Source organism: Solanum tuberosum, unplaced genomic scaffold (assembly GCF_000226075.1).
Source record: "Solanum tuberosum cultivar DM 1-3 516 R44 unplaced genomic scaffold, SolTub_3.0 scf00048, whole genome shotgun sequence".
Taxonomy (NCBI): Eukaryota; Viridiplantae; Streptophyta; class Magnoliopsida; order Solanales; family Solanaceae; genus Solanum; species Solanum tuberosum.
This window is the reverse complement of record NW_006238976.1, coordinates 679926-701133: the sequence shown is the minus strand read 5'-3', so window position 1 is coordinate 701133 and position 21208 is coordinate 679926. Positions and strand designations below refer to the sequence as shown.

The 21208-nt window shown below is 33.9% G+C and overlaps 5 protein-coding genes across 5 annotated transcripts in view; 4 read left to right on the top strand and 1 right to left on the bottom strand.

Annotated features, from left to right (window-relative positions):
- The window catches only part of LOC102579181 (F-box protein SKIP8), a 7763-nt gene extending 2487 nt beyond the window's left edge, over nt 1-5276 (top strand). The window contains exons 2-3 of the mRNA XM_006343773.2: nt 3311-3507; nt 4756-5276. Of these exons, the coding sequence (XP_006343835.1) occupies nt 3311-3507; nt 4756-5008 (450 nt within the window). The 3' untranslated portion in view covers nt 5009-5276. The remainder of the gene's footprint in view (nt 1-3310; nt 3508-4755) is intronic.
- A 247-nt stretch (nt 5277-5523) lies between these two features.
- On the top strand, nt 5524-7862 carry LOC102578852 (uncharacterized). The gene is made up of 3 exons (XM_006343772.2): nt 5524-5897; nt 6629-6871; nt 7606-7862. The coding sequence occupies exons 1-3, from the start codon at nt 5635-5637 to the stop codon at nt 7640-7642; spliced, it is 543 nt and encodes a 180-aa protein (XP_006343834.1). The 5' UTR covers nt 5524-5634; the 3' UTR covers nt 7643-7862.
- Nucleotides 7863-8634: 772 nt separating this feature from the next.
- LOC102578505 (RNA polymerase II transcriptional coactivator KELP) lies at nt 8635-11898 on the top strand. The gene is made up of 3 exons (XM_006343771.2): nt 8635-9087; nt 9682-9787; nt 11585-11898. The coding sequence occupies exons 1-3, from the start codon at nt 8773-8775 to the stop codon at nt 11674-11676; spliced, it is 513 nt and encodes a 170-aa protein (XP_006343833.1). The 5' UTR covers nt 8635-8772; the 3' UTR covers nt 11677-11898.
- A 1085-nt stretch (nt 11899-12983) lies between these two features.
- LOC102606278 (glutaredoxin domain-containing cysteine-rich protein 1) lies at nt 12984-15187 on the top strand. Its single transcript, XM_006343769.2, has 2 exons — nt 12984-13199; nt 13912-15187. Exons 1-2 carry the CDS (start codon nt 13071-13073, stop codon nt 14956-14958), a joined length of 1176 nt encoding a protein of 391 aa, XP_006343831.1. The 5' UTR covers nt 12984-13070; the 3' UTR covers nt 14959-15187.
- A 2824-nt stretch (nt 15188-18011) lies between these two features.
- LOC102605938 (B2 protein) lies at nt 18012-21208 on the bottom strand. Its single transcript, XM_006343768.2, has 5 exons — nt 20290-21208; nt 19254-19354; nt 19043-19126; nt 18453-18563; nt 18012-18360 (listed from the first exon to the last, which is right to left on the bottom strand). The coding sequence occupies exons 1-5, from the start codon at nt 20936-20938 to the stop codon at nt 18319-18321; spliced, it is 987 nt and encodes a 328-aa protein (XP_006343830.1). The 5' UTR covers nt 20939-21208; the 3' UTR covers nt 18012-18318.

Here is a 21208-nt window from a genome sequence, read left to right as displayed (position 1 = left end):
TACACAAAAACTGCACCAAAAAACATCACCAAGCTACCTCAAACTGCACAAAAACAACACCAAACTTGACAAGGTTTTCTTTACTATAGCAGCGTCAATGAAGAAAAGAAGAGGGAAAAAGAAAATCAAGAGAGTAACTGAATTACGAAGGTTGTTAACAGTGTCTATAAAAAGTAGATACAAACCAAACTTGACAAGATTGTAGATAGTTAAAGGACTATATTCGTTAACTGTATAGTTAAGGGACTATTTTAGACCTACTGTAATAGTTTAGGGACCATTTATGTCATTTACTCTTTTATATCCACTAGTAGTATAGATTAGGGACAAAGATACTCCTATGCTCATACTTTAAGGGACAATCTTGTCTTTTCCTCGTGAAAATCTCATCAATCCTAATATTTGAACAGTTCAATAAATATGAGTACTTGGAAGTTTTGAGTTTTAGAAATAGAATTGTTTCAAAATTTGTGGGACATCCCAAATTGGAGAAGTGCAGAATTAATTTGATAGCATGCTGGAAGAAAATTGAAGGACACTCTTAATTGTTTGTTAAAGAGCATCATTATTACCAACTATGTTTAAATGGGTATCTGGACTGCTTTGGATTAGTTCAATGAAGCATGTTTTGTGCAGAGGTTAGTACATTGTTCTGAGAGCGTAAGACAAGAAGCGTATGTACTTTATAACTTCTTGATGCTTTTAAAATTTAAATACAACCACTTCATCAAAAAAAATAAAAGGTGACAAGAAGCGCGTGACGCACAATTTTTAGAAAAAGACAAAAATAAACCTTGACAGAGACAATTTGTATAAGCAAATGTTTAATTTTAAAACTAAAAAGCACATTTCACAAAATCCTCCATAGTACAGCAAAATCAACACTAAAACATTAACAGATCAACATCCTATTGCATTTGAGTTTTCAACTCAATTTTCTGTCTATAAACTTTTGCAATTCTTCTTTCACATGAGCTGGGAAACTTGGACAAGAGGTAATGTTTGGATTACCACCACGAGACGATGTTTATGACGATAAATCTCCCCTTTTGAGATCTTGTTACCAAAAAAAGCATTATATATCGCTAACTTTTTGTACATACATCCAAGCTGGGTTTTCGTTTTGATCGTGGGATGCCATTTTCAATCTTTAAGAGCAAGAGAGTTAAAATTCAGCTACTTTAATTTTTAAAAATCCACTATAAATGGACTATTTGGGAAGAATTTAAATTCCGCTACTTTAATTGAAAAATATTCACTGAACTGAGTTTAAATTGATGATTTTGACGTTTCTTTGACTCTATGACTATGTAGATAGTAAGTTTTTAGCCGTCTTCATCCAAGCCAAAGAGAGTAGTATCGTGCACATTCTAAGAAATAATTTGTGGGGATGGTTTGAGAAAAATTATTCTTATATTTTTCTGTCTCATTTCGTGTTGTTATCTGGGATTAGGAAAATCTACACTCTAATTGATGCTTTTGTAAAATGATGAGTGAGATATACCATCTTAGATAGGTGCTCATTAGGTTATCTGAAGGCTGTTGTCAAAAAGTCTCTTAGCTGTCTTCCTTCAGGTGCTTTCATGTATTTGTGTGCACATTTAAGGGTATATGGGAATGTGGTTGTGAGGATTGAGTTTAAACTTCTCCTAGGAGGAAGGGCATTAAGTTTTAGACATTTAGGAAGCTCTATCATCCTGTTTCCTTCTAATTTCCAATATTGGAAATGTTTCCTTTTACTTATAGATGAATAATCAGCTTTTATGGTACTCTTTCCTTTAGTTCTTTTTATTCTCATAGGATGCGTCAAAAGATTTTTGAGATTAGTGCACCTATTATTATTGCTATTATTATTATTATTTTAAATGAAAAAAGTAGCTTAGTACAGGATCAACATGTATCATCTGTTTAGTCCTTCTTGTTGTCTCAAGAACACTGAAGCTATGATTCACCCATCATTGTCTTCTATTATGGGCAAAATGTTTTACTTTCTCCTTCCCAACAATATGGAGTTAAAAACTGCTTAAAGTTATTACTCTGAAGTTTCTGTGTCAGCACTCCAAGTGTTAGAATTGCTAAATAGTTATGCCAAATTAAGGATGTAACGCTTATTTCATGCATCTCATATTAGTCAGTTCTTCCTACGAGCATTTTGTATGCTTAGAATTCGAGGTGCATACCCTCTGGTATACCATCTACCCCAAATTGAACACTCCTCTTTTATATGGTATACCTACAATGTAGAATTTTTTAAAAAATCAGATGCACCAAACTCCAAAGAGGGGAATTTCATGGTAACCAATCACAAGAGTTGGTTGGGGAGATTCCGTGGTATATACGAAGTACAGTAGAGTCGCTCCAAAGAATGCTTAACAAGTGGACACTGCACATTGACAATCAATATAAGGGAAGCATATTCAGTAAGTATACAAAGAGCTCAACATTCAATACTCAATGTTAACTGCAAGTGAAGGGTATACAGGGACAGTAAACTCCAGTGTTTCTTTGTGTTACACATGTATAAAATATGTGATAGGGCTCAACCTTTTTGATAAGGATGTTGTAGAGCTTTCCCTTTGACGAAAGTGAACATTAATTCTTAAGTGTTTCTACTTCCTCATTTTGGACATTAATTGAGCCATATGGCCTTGTGATACTAGAATATGCACACATTTATAGAAATATTTGGCCACATAGAATAAGACGGAAATTCTCCTTGGGAGTGGCGTAGTGGTGTGGACATGAGAGTATCAACTTGGAAATTCTAAGTCAGAGTCCCAGCCTATCTGCTCCAGCCTCGGTGAGCAGGATTACATTGCGAACCTTTGCTTGTGGGATACCTTGGCAAGATTAGTCAAGGTGTGTGCTAGTCAATAAGAACAACAACACCACAATTGAAAAGAAATATGAGAATTGTTTTACTTCTGTTAGCTACATCATTTTTTAATTGATTTTGATTTGCTTGGAAACTGGGAGGAAAGAAACAGAAGCTGAAAAGAGTTTACCACATAAAAGTAACTGAGAAACAAGATTTGTAGAGAATGACATACCTTGTAGAATGCCCTTTCTGTATCAGACAAGTATGTCTATCAGCTAATGATCTGTTATTTTAGATCAACGATTCTGAGCCCCAATACTTTTCCATCTATAGGAAAAATAAAAAGTGCAACAATCCCTCTTACTTTTCTTTATGGACCATATACTTTCTTGTTCTACATGCATTTTGGATGTTGCAAATTTATTGTTTAACCAATACATGACTGGAAATGTCAGTGTAGTGATTGCCTTTTGTTTTCTCCTCATCTCTTAGGATTTCACATTGGAGCAGGATTCTCTGTCTCCAATTAATGGATGGAAGGCTTACTATGCAGCTACAAGAGCCATTATGAATGTCAATACTGATTTTTTTAATATTATTAGAGAGAGATCAGTTCCAGCTATGGAACGTTTTTGGCTCAATGCAGATTACGTGAAGTGTTTCCATGCCTCTGGAGAGTACTTTACGGGGTATGAGTTTTTCCATCCTCCATGGGGGGTCATCTTTTGAACTTTTCTACTTCTATATCTTTGCACCTTGCATGTCTGTCGTCTTGTTCTCCTTCTCAACCTCTCTTTTTTTTTTTTTTTGTGATTAAAATTTCTATAATATTTTCATATGACAAACTTGTGATGCTCCCCCCTGGAACAACCAAGTCTCTTGACTTTGGTTCTCTGGGCATTGTATGTCTTTTGTTGTCCACTTTTAGGAGGTTTTTGTATGGTCGTTTTCTTTTTTATTTGCAAAAAGGTTGAGTTCTTGCTGGTTTAGCTTGGCTGGAAATCTACTTTTACATATCTTATCGAAAAATCTACTTTTATATATTTGAAAGAGGAGAACAAACCCCTCCTCCTAGGGTATAAATGCGCTGCAATTAGGTTCAAATTTATTGTATTATTCTGTTTTCATATTTGTTGTGTGTAGCTTCTATCTATGTTGTTGGTGTGAGGGTTTCCAAATGTTTTATATCATTAAGGTCTTTGGGTTACTCTATTCATATCATTAAGGTCTTGGATAGATGCTTGGATTCTTGCACATGGTAATTTGAGTCAAACTTAGTGAGCCTGATACCACAATTTTTCTTTACTTGTATTTGGGCTTCTTTCCCACAATTTGGTCCTCGTACCATTAACTTTGTTTTAGCCAGTCTTTGCGTGTTGAGCCTTCTCGTTCATTGCCAAGCACACTCTTCCACCCATTAGTTAACCTACTTTTGAGGCCCATTCTTCATCTTGTCAAGCTACTTCAATTTCCTAAAAAGAATAAGAAGAAAAGGTGAAAAAGAACTGTCCAAGCACACATCTAACCCTACAATTGGATTAGACATAAGGGAGGGTATTAGAAAATATATTTGCCTGATGCCTTTCTGGTTCTGTTTTTCCTCTAATAAGCTTGTTCTAAGTCCCATACCTCCATATTTGATATTGGTTTGTTCTACTAAGATGCTACCGTCATCATAGCAATTGCAAAGTCTTTAAGTATTGGCAGCTCTCCCTAATGCAAGTTCACTAGAGTGATTGAATGTTTTTGTGTGACATGTATACTTTCCATGTCCTTATATCGTCCAACATGTCTTTTTAGTTGGTTCTAGAATTTATTTGCCAATGCAGTTGTAATGCAATTGCTGACTAGTATGTTTGTGTGACATATTTCATTTCTACGTCTTTATATCGTTCAGCACATGTTGAGTTGATTCTAAAACGTATCTGCCAATGCAGTCACAATGCAGTCATTGGTAGCTGGCAACTGGCTTTTAACTGGGAGCAGAATGTTGATTTTGAAATTAGAGACGTGAAGGCAAGAGTAATGACAGATTCGGCTTGGGTGACTATGAAAGCTTATCTTAATATGGGATCAGGTAACGTGACGAACATGTTTGAACTCCATAATGGGAGATGGTACATGGTCCATCATCACTGCTCAGTGATGCTCATCCATGGAGGTGCTGGGCAACAAGCTGTGCAGGGATAGGATTAAAGAAGACAAACTGTGAAGAAGATTGATTATTCTTTTGAAATTGGAAAGTGGTATAGCGATCGTTTATAGTAGAATTGACTTCCCCGGGAATCTCCATATAATTATTTTATGTAGTTCCTGCTTCCTTTTTCCTTACTTTTTCCATCGTTGATGGTTAGATATCACTAGTTTCTTGCCATGAATTTCTGGCTTTGCTAACTTTCTTGGCAATACACATGCACAGTTTGACAAAGTGAAAATTTCCAAATGTTTTCATGGTCAAGGTCTCACGGAGATGGATTCCTTCTTTTTGTCCGTCTTGTATCAAAAGCAACGCGTAATCCTACCGTCATCTTTAATCTTTACCTAAATACAAAATTTTAACTATACTTTGCCTGCGTAGTAGCAAATAACGTGGTACAAATGTTATCTTTTCGAACTAATATAATATAGTTGTTTACTGAAAATAAAAAAAAATATTCCATAGGTCTATTATTATTTCCTTTTTTCAAAAAAAAAATAAAAAATTATCATTTTTGTTTTGCCTTTTCCTTGGTGTCAAAATGATGTCCAATAACAAACATTATCACCAGCCATAAGGTTCCGGGGACTGAGCACAGCGGAGCAGAGTGGCTGAGAAGATGATCACCGCCACCACCATGGCCACCGGCGGTAGCAGCTCCATCTTTCTCTCCGTCCAAACACTACCATCCCAAAAGTTGCAAATTTTATCACCCAAACAAGTTTCTTTCACTAACAATAAGTGGCCTACATTGCCCTTTCTCTGTTCTTCTTCAACTTCTTCAACTCCACTTGTTGAAGAAGAAGAAAAAGAAAATGGGTCTAGTGACGATGTTCTTTCAGCTTCGATAAACGAAGAATCTAGTTCAATTTTACCTCCCGGGTATGCTCAATTTTTCTGCTTTGCAAAATTTATTTCTTGAAAATTATCCCCTTTTGAGGAATTTTGCAGCTAGTTATAGCTAAAGCCTTCGCATCTGGAATGTTAACAAGTGTTAGAAATGTGTGATTCTTGTTAGAGATGTGATACTTTTTATTTATTAATTTTTGTCTTAGAACAGACCTTTATCTCTCTAACTTTTTGATAATCGATAAATTACAGAGGACCAGTGACATACTGTTCAAAACTTGGTGTTTAATTTTCGTCTTTAGAACAGACCTCTCTCTCAATTATCAAGTTCACTTGTGCTACTATTTGGTTCAAAAGCTTAATATTGAACTAACAGTTAATGAGACTCGCTTAAGTTAGACAAATTGGTTACCTCTCCTGTGTGGTTTGTGAGCTATTGCATAGGAGCGGGGGTTTTACACTATGCACACCCAAAGGGTAGTGGCTGCGGGTATCCCTTGTCATCGAAAAAATATGTTTGGATTAGATGTTTCAGTCTTGAGAGATCTTACTTCCTTTCAAACCGTAGAATGTGTTTCTGCTACATTAGAATGTGAATTTTCCATGGCAAGTTTAATAGTTACAGAGGGCTGAATTTGGGAAACTGTAGTCTCACTATAGATATCTTGACTATGATTTTGTTTTACGCTATTTCGTTCAAGTGGTTGCTGATGTAAACAAACATATTCTGCAATGTTAATGAATTGAATTTGATGTGTTCACAGAGCATGTAAGGGTTGTGGGAGAGTGGAGATTGAAAGTGGTTGTAATGGTGAAGGACGGATACAAGGAGGGATTGCAACAGTTCCAGGTTTTGGTTGGTGGCCGATAAAGGCTTACAGGCCTTGCCCTGCTTTTGTTGCTTCTGGTGGAAGGTACAAAAGGTTTGGACAAAGCATGGATGAAGTTGTCTCTGGGAAAGGCGGTAGAGTTAGTTCTGTCGGAACTGATGCTGAGGTTCAATCAAGGTATAGATCTAATTAGTCTATTTCCGCTCTTTTCATCTCTTTGTGCTTAGCAATTGTCGACTGTCTGCTGATATAATGAGTAGTTTAACTTGAAATTATTAGTACAAGATACTTGCTGATGGATAGCGGAATGATAAAATGGAAATAGTCGTTTCTCTAGCCGAGGATCTTTCTGAAATAGCCTCTCTACCTTCACGAGGTAGGGGTAAGGTTATGCATACACTCTACCCTCTATAGACCCACCCGTGGAATTTCAGTAGGTATGTTGTTATTGTTGTAATCTGGCATATCATACCAGAAGATCTAAACCATCACCAAATCTCACACAAGCAGCCGCAAACACTCTGCTACTCCATTCTACTGATTGTCTAAACGTAGCCTAAATGACATAAAAAATGTCAAAAACTACTACTCAATCCCAAGCAAGTTGGCGTCTATCGTCCCAGTCCATTATTATAAAAACTTAGTTGCTCTAGTACATTTTGTCTCCCTGATCTTGATTGACTATTTCATGCACTATATTGCCTTCATTGTCTTCCTATGTTAGTCCTTACCAACCAATATTTAGCGGAACATTCACAGTAAAATGACAACAACTACTGCTATTACTACGCCTCAATCTCAGCTATATCAATCCTCACCGACCATGTTATGAGCTCTCAAGTACTTGAGAGAACTTCTTCAAAGCTAGTAACTCATAACTTATGCTTTTCATCTTATATCAAACTTTGCAGCACGAAAAAGAATGGAACGAAGAGATCGAAGAGCTAACTGTTGGAAGTTAATTTCAAGAGATCAGAGGTAGTTTGGCTGAGCACGGAGTTTAAGCTACTAACTTGGCAGTTTCCTTGGCTCTCTATAGGCTTTTTTGTGATGAAAACTTGAATTGTGTGTATTTATATAAGCCCAAAATGGTTATTTGTGTTAGCAACTCTAATCAAGATAAACTATATTGTTTTAATTTTCAACCATACTACTTAGTTTGCAACTAGTCCAGACTCCACGCGGGGACTACACTAGGTATGTTGTTAGTTTACACTTTGCAACATGAGTACACTTGGATCTATCTATTAAATTTTTGGGGAAAAACTTATGTATGCCGGGTTTTTGCCTGAAGGGCGGTATTAATTTTTAAATTTTTTAAAATGATAGAGTGAAAAAATCGTTATGGAGTTCACAAAATTTCGGAAAATTATAATAATTCTATATCTAAACAATTTATTGGATAAAATTTCAAAAAAAGAGTGAACTCTCCTCAACAAACTTAGAATGTTAGAGTATTTGGTACTCTCTTCATACATTTTTACGGTCTATTATACTAAATATAAATATTTATTCTTACTTGTTCAACTTAAAAAATTAAAAGAAAAGTAATCATTTAATTTTTAAATTCTAATTCATTCTTATTATTAACTATAGTCATTTTTCAATTCATTGATGAGACATGTTTTTTACAAGGTCGAATATGACGATTAGTCCGTCACCTTCTTTCTCTCGTAGTAATCTTTCGTTTCTCCTCTTTTGCTAGATCTAGAGAATTACTATTCCTCCATCTTAAATTCTATTGTTGCTGCCATTTGATTCATTGATACCATCCAAAAGTCTCATGCTTATGCTAGTGTTATTTATGATTTGATTATTTTGGACAATAATATTAATTATTTTGATACTTTCAAAATTATCATTTAATTTATTTTTATTTTGAGAGTATGCGAACAAATTAATAATACACAAGTGAAAATGAACAGATGAAAAGCATGTAATAAATGTAAATGTTACTATAAATCCACCCCTGCAAAATCACAAAAACCTAAGTAGAGTGAGTCTTTTCATCTACTTTCCCAATTGAGCTAAATTCCGCCCCTGCAAAAACCTTTTGAAATTCCACAACATTCTTCGAAATGGATTCTGAAACTTCCATCAGAATCGAAGAAACAGTACTCGATATCCTCAAAACCTGTAACCTGGAAGAAGTTTCGGAGCAAAAAATCCGAAGAATGGCTTCAGAAAAGCTAGGTCTTGACCTATCCGAACCGACCCGGAAGAAATTTGTCCGGCAGGTGGTGGAGAAGTTCCTTGCTGAAGAACAAGCAAAACGTGAGGCAAATGCTGCTGATGAAGTAAAGGAGGAGGAGGATGAAGAAGAGGAGGACGGCAAAGTGAAAAGCAGCGGTGATAAGGAGTACGATGACGAAGGCGATCTCATCGTTTGCCGAGTGAGTTCTCATAACTGCTGTAATTCTGCTTTCTGAAATGCTCTTTACTCTTGTAGTTTTGGTTATTATCTGTTTGGCGGAATGATCCAGGAGGCCCTTGTACTTGGTTCCGATTGTCATTTTTTAAACACTTAAGAAATTAAATGTTAAAGAAAGATTTATTTTTTAAAACAATTTTCTATTTGGATTATGATTTATGAAAATTTTAAATTTTAAGCACCTAAGAGTCCCTGCAAGATGAGAAAGTGATCAACTTTCTGAGTTTTTGCTTACTTGTACTTGCAAGATGAGGGAGGGGATTTCTGTTCTTACAAAAACAAAAATGATTGATTGATAGTCAACAGAGGAAAGATAAATATAAGAAGCTCTAGTTTAAGAACTTGAAAATCTATATTGGCTGACATGATGGAACTGATGCATTAATCCTAGTACTTGGAACTCAGTCATTAGAGTACTTATTAGGGCTTATCATAATGTGATGTGAAATGTTTGTTGTTTTCTGTTGTTTTATTGCTGCTAAGCTAATGTATCTTGATGTTCCTTTTTGGGTTGATAAAAATATATTCTTGATGTTTTTTTGGGAATTCAATGTAGTTGTCGCATAAGAGAAGAGTGACTGTTACTGACTTTAGGGGAAAAACTCTGGTGTCGATAAGAGAGTACTACAGCAAAGAGGGCAAGGAGTTGCCTACTTCTAAAGGTAATAATCATTTTGTTTGATTTTTTATTATGAATTTGCATACATAAGTTTGTGTGTTTTTTCATTTGAGATAAGCTTAAGTGATTGGCTGATTGCTTTAGTTAGAAATAAGTCTGGTGAAAAACTTTAAATCGTAGATGTAAAGCAAATTCTTTATGCATTGAGAAGTTAAATCGCACCATGCTTGTGGTTTGGATCACTACAAGAAGAAAAGTACATTTCCGTATTGCTTGGTCTTAAAATGTTCAGCTATTTGCTATCCATCGTAATGCTGCTCTGAATTGCATTTCCTATGTTATATGGGGTAGAAAGAACTTCACAGAAGAATTTCATAACTTGCTGGCTTCTTGTTTATATTCTGTTTGCCCAAAGTTTATCTCTTAAAAGGTATTATTAGCTTGTTGTACCACGACCATGATACATGTGTGCTTTTATGCCCTTTGTTGTAGAATGTGGTGAATGTGCAAACAGTTTTCATACTAGTGCTCAACTATCCCCAAAAAAAATAAGGATTCCCAGGCTACCTAAACATGATTTTATTGGCTTCCTCTACTGCTGTCACTTGATAAAGTCAAGAGACGATAAAAACAAGAACAGAATTTCACTGATTATAAGCACTTTCTGGCCCTATCACTTTATGGTCAATAAAGAAGAATTTAAAGGTTTTTACCTTGAGCACTTCTTCCCCATTTTGTGGCAGTTTATATAAAAAATAAAATAAGTCCTGGAGCGAGTGCTTCTGGCCTTATTATTTTTTTATGCCACTTCGGGGAGTATTGTATGGTGTCTCGAAAGCTATCTACATTCTGCTCTTTTAGTTGTTCATTTAAATAAATGGCTACATTCTAGTATTGTCTAGTGGTTTTAGCTGATTCAAAAGGAACCTTGTTAGTATTTGATTTTAGTTGTTTCCCACCTACTCCATATTAACTGTCATTTTATCTCTATCTTTGTCCATCTTAACAACATGTCCACCACTGTCTGCAATGGAGGTTTTTTCCACCTCTATGTTCCTCTATCCATATGTTATTCAACTCCATCATCCGGAATTAACAGTGGTCCCACCAACATAGCTAATTATATCATGTTGGAAACTAGATTAATCAGAAGATACAATTTTGGAAGTAAAAAATGAAAATCTTGAGATTTCTTCATCATTTTTTCTAGACTCCATTTGCTTGGTAGAAAACCTCAGTTATTAATTTTGAGACCAGCATTTGTTTAAAGCATCCAACAAGTATTTCTGACCACACACAAGTCGCAACAACCAAAAAGAAAAAGGTTTTTGGGGGAAGAGTTTAGACTGGTTATCTGCAAGGAATTTATTGGACCACCTAGATACTTTCTGATCTTTTGTTGAATGTACAACTACAACTGCTAGTTTGCGTTCTTCTCTGCTTTTCTCCTCTTCTTCTTTTATCATAAGAGGTGTTAAACTTAGCCAATGAATGATCCAACTTTAGAAGCAAAAGAAACGGATGATGGTGGTACTGATGATTTGTTGGGGATGCCAAAAAGGGCTTTCTGTTAGAAGTAGGTGCTTGATTCTTCATTCGAAACTAACAAGTGCCAGGTTCATCATAAGGCCAAGGACTGGAAATTATGGTACTTTATGCTGTTCTATAAGATGTTGTATTCCTCTTAGTTCCACTATCGGAATTTTCACCTTGTTGGTGAGGGTTCGGTTCCCCATCTCGTAATCCTTTTCCTCCTGATTTCATCCAAAGATGAAATTGCAAAGGATAAAAAAAGACCATAGGACCACCTCTGCTGATACTTATTTTGTGTCCCCTGCAGGGATAAGTTTGACAGCTGAGCAATGGGCAACTTTCAAGAAGAATATTCCTGGAGTTGAACAAGCCATCAAGAAATTGGAGTCGAAGTCTTAGTTTAGTTTTTAGTTTTGGTTACATGCAGTAGTAATATTTGAAGTACTTAAAACAGTAGGAGACATGTTCTTTTGGGTAAATTGGTTAACTTTGGTTTACATGCATTATTATGCCTGTTCTCTTGGCTAATGCAGATGTTCTCTAATTTGAGGCACCTGGTTTTTGGAAACACCAAAGAGAACCTTCTATGATTTTACATGTAGTAGAAATAGCTCTTTTCGACCCCGTCTCTGAAAAGTAGTCATTGTCATGGTGTTTCAAATATCTTCTTGATGCATCATTCTTACTGCTACGTACGTTCACGATTTACCTTGACTGAACAGATATATTTCTACTTAAAAGGACCACAAGCTCGATGTTCGACGAAACAGATGCCTTTGCGTGTTGTAATAGAGGTGAGTGTATAGTATTGATAGTAATTGCGTTACATTATTACACATTTCCAACCATTAATCGTATGGACAAATAATGTTTCTGGTTGATATTAATTGAAGAAAATGAAGTAGGCCATATGTTAATTTTGGCATTTTGTTTCATGTGGTCTAAAATCTAAATGACACTAAAATAAAGTAGTATATTTGTGGGTTGGTGCTATATTCCAAATTTTTAAGCACATAAAGTCCAAGTACCATTATAACAGGATGGCCCTCTTATGTCCCTTGCTACCACATCCCAAATTTAGCACCATTTCAATGCCTACTCTATCTACAAAGGGCAAATCTAGGTGGTGGGAGCGGGTTTTCGAAAACTCAGTTGTGTAGATTTTATACTTATAATGAAAAATTTGTTAAATATATAATAATTTAACGGGTAGAAATGAAACTCGCTTAAGCTTTGTTATTATTTATCCTAGATGTTGGCAAGAGAAAAATATTTACTTGAAAAAAATAAGTTATTTTTTATATTTATAAATAAGAAGAAATAAAGTATTATTTTAAGAGTAATTTATATAATTTAAGCAAACACTACAGGAATGAGTAATCAAAAGCAAAAGAAGAGATAAAAAGCTACTTATGAAACTTTTTTTTTTTTCTCATTATGAAAAAATGAATAACCTTTTTCTTTATGCTAAACACACCCTAAGTTCCATCCACAATTGGAGTTATATTACTTTTCAATTCATTTTATTTTCTCATGGTTAAGGATAATAGATCAAGAATAAAAATAAAAAAATAAAAATATATGACACGTGTCCTCTCAAGATCCATTCATCCAAAATCTTGTCTAAATTCTCAATTGGTTGTCTAAATACCAATTGGCAATACCAAACACCACATATATCATTTTTTAAAAAAGCCAAACTTATATCCATATGTATGTACTCCTCCTAGCATAACTCACAACTTTATAAAAACATCATATTTCATTGAAATTCAAAGTAAATTTTGTCAAGTATGGGTTGTGCCTCCTCCAAGAGAATAGAGGTTGCCATCGACGTCTACCGTCCTCCGCCGACGAGCTTCGCCGTCTTCGATATCAACTCCATTGAAGAGCCATGGCTCAAAGGTGCCAACAACAACACGGTATTGTTTACTTAGTTTACTAGTTATGAACTTCCACACACAAAAAAAAGAAAGAATAGGAGTGATAAACTAATAAGAATTGAACATTACTCCCTTCGTCTCAATTATCTGTCATGATTTCTAAGAAATAGTTCTCTCAACATATAATTAGTTTCTCGGTTTGTCCTTAATAGTAATTGTTCTTGAAGACTATAAACAATTCAGAAGAATAAATATTTAATGGGAGAGAGATTATATCTTAAGACATAAATAACGGTACAATGTTCAAAAATCTCTTAAAATTAATATTTTTTAAAAGACGTGTAAATAAGAAATACAACAGATAATTTGTAATGGAAGGAGTATTTGTTATTGTAAAGGCTTTACCTATATTAAGCTTCAAATGTCTCATACAATATATAACTTTTATGTATAGACATCCTAGTTAATTTGCATTTTATTGAATATTCCCTAAATATTTTAGATCTGTTTCATTTCCAAAAAAAATATTACTATGTTAAAGCATTTATAAATACAATTGTTGTCCCAAATCAGACGTTAGTGGAGCTAGAATTTTAAAAACAAAAAACATTGATTTTATGTGTATATAGACTATGGTATGATGTTTTTAAATTTGACAGAGAAGTTCATTTCTCCCCTCTAACTCTGCCCTTATTTGAAAGACTATTAATAATTTCAACGATTTGACATGATATATTAATATTCAAAATAGGTCGAAGAAGATGAGTTGGATCAAGACGAGCTAGACGAAGATGAGAAGCCAATAAAAATAGTACAACCAATTCTTGAAAAACTCAACTCTTCTATTGATGATTCTCCTAAATCTTGGGATGAAGTTAGCAAAGCCTTAGAAGATTTAAAACCCACTCTACAAAATCCACCACCAAAAAAATCACCTAAAAAAACCCTCCTTGCCCTACCGGCGCCGCCTCCACCGCCACCCGAGGCGGCGGAAGACTGCGGCGGTTCACCAAAAAGAAAAATTCCAAGAAAGAGTTTTTCCTTTCATACCCTTGAAGAACTTGAATCCAAATTATCATCAAAAGATTCCCAAAAAAACAATGAATTCAAAAAAAAAGATGAAAATAAAAAATTCCAAAAATTCAACAAAAAAAATGATTCACAAATTGTTGTTCATAATGGGGAAGTAGCACATCAAAGGACTCACTCTGATGAAGGGTACAAGCCAGTAAAAGAGAATATATTTTTGTTGAGGGACAAAATGGAAAGGGAAAAAGAAGGGAATGTTCCAAATTTTATAAAGTTTAACCCTTTAAGTGACTACCCCGAAAAGTGCCCGCCACGTGGCGATGACTCATTGGTCGTCTACACGACGTCACTAGGTGGCGTGCGTCGCACATTTGAGGATTGTAATAAAGTGAGGTTAATTTTGGAATCTCATAGGGTGGTTTTTGACGAGCGTGACGTGGCATTGCATGGCGAGTTTCGTCAAGAGCTGAAGGAGTTGCTTGGAGATGGGGAGGATACGGGAGTACCGAGGTTGTTTGTGAAAGGGAGGTACATTGGCGGAGTGGAGGAAGTGGTGCACCTGAACGAGACGAAGCGACTCGGGAGGATATTGAATTGGGCTAGGGTGGAGAGGGGTGTGGGGAGGTTAGGATGTGAAGGGTGTGGTGGTGCTAGGTTTGTACCATGTTTTGATTGTGGAGGAAGTTGTAAAGTTGTGAATGGGGATATTAAGGAGAGATGTCCTGAGTGTAATGAGAATGGTTTGATTCATTGCCCTATTTGCAATTGAATAATTGTATGTATTATCGTACGCATACTTAAAAGATTTTAAATCAGTGAATACAGAGTGATGTTGTTACTTTATGAAGTCGTTACAAACTTAGTATTAGGTGCCTAGATTCTCAACATGCATGTATGCAACTTCTTTTGCATATATATAGTTTTTGTGATTGGATTTTGTATACTTTTTCATGGTTTGGTAATTCAGTAATATGGAACATATGAAGTTTTTAATTGAATGATTTGTATTATGGATAGTATACAGTTTAATTTTTCGAAGGAGGTTTTGCTGAACCCCTTGTGCTCCCTCAAATTCGCACCTCAATACAATAAGGTAAGAAAATAAATAGGGAGTGGAAAGGACCTTATTGGGTTCGAACTAGTGACCTCTTGATCTACAATATTTTACTTAATGACGGATAAAATACAAGGTTTTTTTAGTAAAGTTCTTAATTTCCATGTGACAGAAAAATAGATTGATATTAGGGGAAAACAGAGCTGATATTGGATTTGGTTCAATTCTTCAGATTTTCTCTAAACAATTTTAATGTTGAGCACATAATGCAGTATAGAGTTTTAATTTGTCACCAAAACGGATTTAGAATTTAAAGTTTATAAATTTCTATAATAATCTTGAGTTAATATAACATAAAAATTGAGTTTCTAATCAAATATTTATAAATATTTAATAAATTTCTTTATACATATACACCATCTAAACGAAAAATATTAAATTTCGAAAAACTCAAATATCATATATAATGAACCCACCCGCTACCACCTAGTCTCCAATTGTGTATTAATGATAATGGGCCAAGCTCATGTATTAGGCCCAGCCTTGTGGGCTGAAAACTAATGTGTTAAAAAGCTCTTTTGTAAACTTTGTCTTTACGACTTTAGTTTAGTGATAAGAGTGCAATAAGTAATTTTTTTAAGTTTTCACTTTTGACTTTACGTTAGAAAAAATTATTGAATCTTGAGACATATACCTACATAAGATGAAATATAATGATAGTATATTGTCCATGACACACGACTCAAGTTAAAAGAGAACCTTCAGATAGTTTTTGTGACTTCCTTCAACACGAACTTATCAGCAAAAGTCTAATATTTAAGTAGAGAAAATAATAAATAAAAACGAGCTTATTATCGACTAATTTTAAATCTCAAACCATTGATTTTTGAAAATTTTCGATTATTAAAAAGGTATCTTTTAGGAATAACATAAAGAGTATATACCAACCATGTGAGTGTTGGCAAGTACATGAACTTGGTCCATTTTCATTAATAAAAGAATATTATAGTGCATTAAGTAATTTTAAAAATAGGACATTCTAGAAACTTGTAAAGTTTGTCACATTATGAACAATATATCCAAATTATAACAAAGGATAATTTAAAGATTTAAGAAAATTAAAATTTTTATCACCGACAAAACAATTACATACTATTAACATTTTCTTTTTTGTTTGATAATACATTTTGTCCTTAGATTATTGATAAATTATATAATTGGTTATTGTGATATATAATTAAATATATAAAACTTTTAATTTATTGCAATATGCACTTTTGATCCATTCATTCCTTTCCATCCAACTCCAGAAACTTTTCTTTTGAGTCGAGGGTCTATTGAAAATATTTTTTCTATTCCACACTTATAAAATTACGTTGAATATGTTATTATTAATGTTGTTTGTTGTGGGTTCCATATGTCTTTTCCTTGTTATATTTTTAGTAAAAGTTATGTTGAGCATGTTGATAGATTTTAATAAGATTAATACACAAGGAATAAGGTTTTTTTTTTCCATTTATATATGAAGTAAAATAAAAATTTGATACATAATATTCAAAAGAAAAATACACACAAAAATCTCATCAACTTCACATACCCATCTTTAAATTGGTTTTGGTGACCAACTAATCTACTTAATCTTAGAAAAATGTCCAAATCAAAGGATTCAAGTTTTATGCACTAATGAATGCAATGTAATATATTAGTAAAAAAAATAAAAAATCTTACTAAATTATCATTTACTAATATATATTATAAGGAAAAAATTAATAATTACTACCTAATAAGGATTCTAATTGTATGAATTTCTTTGGAATAAACTTTTAAATCAAATGCTAGGGTCAACTACCACCAAAGTCTCTTTTATTTGGAATTGACACAAAAAAAACAAATATATTATTTTATACCACCAAAGACTTAGTCAATTTTTGCAAATGAAGTGCCGTGAAAGAACAGTTGAACCATTTTTTCTTTTTTTGGTTGTGACATTTCAACAAGTTTATAATAAAATTTGAAATAATCAAACTTTTTGTTCAATTATTCCACAACCAAATACATAAAATTTTCATGTAACTTTTTTTGGACCATTAGATCCTTACTATGTTGACAATTTCCTGCAACCAATCTTGTGACTACTAATGTTTGAGTTCAACTAATTGTGCTTTTCACATAATCATATCATCTAATCTAAAATAATTAGGGAAAAAAAAGTGTAAGTACTTCTTTTAATCATGATCGATATCTCAAAAACGTACTCTAGGTCTAACTTTCCGCAGATCATAATGCATCCCCACATCTCATATTATTTTATTTAGATTATACGTATAGAAGCATCTTTAACATAATCTATTTACGAATCTAAGTCCAAATACGAGAAAATAAGTAAAGAAACCTTAATATTTTTTCTAAAAGAATATTTTCCAATTTCTCTTCATACCAAACACACCCTAAATCTCTCAAATTTTGCTAACAATAAACTCTTTGCTTGCCTCTTAATAGTCTAATTACAAAATAATTCCAAATCCAATTTTTCCACTTGTACCAAAAGAAAAAGGCATTTTAGACTAACTATCCAATCTAACTTAACTAGTAGTCTCGAATTCAAGACCTATGTGGCTGTGTATGAAAAAATCCTTCGTAAGAAGCACTATCGCCAAATGAGGCCCTATACGAACCGAATCAGTCGAACTTCAATGTAGGTAAGTGAAAAATCAAAAACAAAATATACACCAAATGCATTTTAGATATAGCAAAGAGGAAATAATAGGTAGTAATAACCAAACATGACTTGTTTTTACTCATATTTCACTTATTATTATACAGCAAATTCCTGCTGGATTACACAATATAGTAAATATAATAATATTTGTCTCCACACAAAAAGTGTTTTTCCAGATCATTATATTCTGCATATATGTATATATCTATATACAATAGATAGATAGCTTTTTTTTCTGCTCTGCAAACTCTCTTCAGTATTACTAGAAGCAAACTCTTTCTCTAATCAACTCTTTTTTTTTCTTCCTTTATAATGGTATATTGTCCATTCTCTGCTTGTAATACAAGAACATTCATTTAGTTCTTGTTCTCTTCAAAAATGTCTAGAAGAGAAATAGCCTGCAAGAAAATACATTCATGTTAAGCGAAGGATTTCGTTTGTTTTGTTTCATGTTTAGACGATGAAACCAATCGATGGAGATAGTAATTACCTCTGGAATGTTTAGCTCGAGGCGGAATTTTGGGCCGTCGTAGTGGTGAAGGATTGGCCTGAATGAATCCTCTTCAAGTGGTTCACAGACTTTCCTTGTCACGACACGAACCTGTAATCAAAGAAGAGATAAGTCGAGATTCAACAAAAAACAACTCTAAGCATTTTGTCAAAATGTGTGACCATCTCGTCTAACAGTTTAATTAGAAAGAGCACGCTTCTATTTAGTTCATTATGTCTGCAATGGGTTCCGACTTAGATTGATTGTAATTCATCTTCGAGTTGAACCAAGTACACAGTATAACTTTAGTCGAGTAAATCAAAGCAAAGATGGGTAGGTTAGTCACACTAAATAACTTTTGATGACGATCCAAATACTACACGACAACTATGTCTCAGTCCTAAGTAATATAAATCCTCACTGACCATGTTGCTCCACTTAAGCTCACTCTCAAACCAGTATTGTACAAAATGAAATGAAAACAAAAACTAATACTAACATGATCATAACATATACCCAACGAATTGGTATCGCCTATATAGATCTTTTAGTTCAAATCCAAAAGAAATAATGTGGAATAACTTCCTTACCTGAGCAGGAAAGCGAGATTCACCAGGGTTCTTCTTGTCCTCCCAGGCCGATGGATCAATATTTGACCCACCAAAGCTTGCAGCCTGCAGTGGTTTATGTATTAGCTCGACAAAACAAAACGAGAAGAATGGGATAGTCCTACTAAATTCCTACATTTCTATCAACAATGTATAATGCAAATATAGTATCTCTATGTACAAAATTACAAACCTCAAAAACACCGTGAAGCTGATGGGTCGAGTAGTTGTACAGAAAAAGAGGCAATCCAGGTGTTATTTGCCTAACTGAGTCCCTGTAACGTGGGGGCAAGCCTGAAATATAATTGTAGTAGTATCAGAAAAAACACCAATCTTAATGGAGTTGATTAAGAATACTATGTTTTATTAAACAGGAGCATAAATCTTAATGGAGCTAACAGCGTAATTCATCGCATCAATTGAATGGATTATCTCTCGCTCTAAACTGGTAAGAGTCAATTACAGAATCCTCTTTTTATTAAACAGAAACACAGATCTTAATGAAGCTAAAAGTGTGATTTTCTCTGTCTGAGAATAATCAATACTAGAAAAACCATTACAAGATGTAAAGATTCAAACTTTAACACTATTCAACCAATTTCTTGAACATAAAGGAGAATAAAATCTAGATTAAGATTGCTTTTAGTCTCAATTCTTCAACAGATCTTTAGATTAAGATTGTTTTTAATCTAAACAATCTTGAACCAATTTCTTGAACATAAAGGAGAACAAATCTAGATTAAGATTGTTTTTAGTCTCTCAATTCTTCAAACAAATCTTTAGCAATTGCCTATTTAGCATCCTCTTAAACCAATCAAGATCCATTCAACATAACTCAGCTCCATCTATTAGCCAAAAAATCTAACTACCAACAACACACATCAAAAAAAAAAAAAAATACCAATCAAGCCAAAACAACAAATAATCAATACTAGAAAACCATTACTTGATGTAAAGATTCAAACTTTGACACTATTCAACCACAATTTCTAGAACATAAAGGAGCACAAATTTAGAATAAGATTGCTTTTAGTCTCTCAATTCTTCAAACAAAAATCTTTACCAATTGCCTATTTAGTATCCTATTAAACCAATCAAGATCCATTCAACATAACTCAATTCCACCTATTAGTCAAAAAATCTAACTACAAACAACAAGCATCACAAAAATACCAAACAAAAACAAACAAGCCAAAAAAAGTGAGAACAAAAAAAAAAAGAAAACTAACCAAAGAGCTCCCTTTTGAGATTCTCAGCCATAGTATCATTGTTGCAAACAAAAATATATCCACCAACTGTCTCATTTCTTGGCAAAGATTCTGCTGGTGGCAAAGTCTTAAACCTTTTATCAACACCATTCTGTTTCTCACTATTAACATCCTTGTTACTCTCTTTAACACTCTTGTTATTCTTCTTCACACTTTTATGCTCATCTTCAAAAAATCCTTTACCAAATTTCTTATTTATCCCCTTTGTACCTACTGCAACATTATTAGTACCCTTACTATAACTGAAGTTCAAAACTTGATTTGAGTAAACCCCTTTGTTGAATCCACCATTTAAACCAACCCCAAGTACCCCTTTTCCGGCAGCACCACCACCGTTCGCCGCCGTGAGAGCAGATGGGTCAGCAATTTTCCAGCCATCGTTGCTAAAAAGATTGTAATTTGACTTGTTTGAAGAAGTATTAGCAGTAGAGTTGAGGTCACCACCTACCCTGATATCAAAATTTCTTCTTTCTTCAGGCCTTTTAGAGCCATAGTTACTGCTCCAGATTGAATCATTCAAAGAGAGATTTGCTAAGTTGTTGTTCTGCAGACGAAGCTGGTCACTGAACTGCCAGAAAGATGATTGATTGTTGTTGTTGTTGATCTCCATGAGTTCTTTTTTGCAGTTTTCTTGAATACCCAAGTGAGGAAATTGTGTAAAGATTCAAGCTTTACTGTGAAAAGAATATTTTTCTGCCTTTTTTTGCACTTTTCTTGAATACCCAAGTGAGAAAATTGTGTAAAGATTGAAACTTTATTGTGAGAATGGATTTTTCTACTTTTTTTGCACTTTTCTTGAATACCCAAGTGTGGAATTTGTATAAAGATTGAAACTTTGTTGTGAAGATGGAGAAGGTGGTTGAGTTTATATGGAATTAAG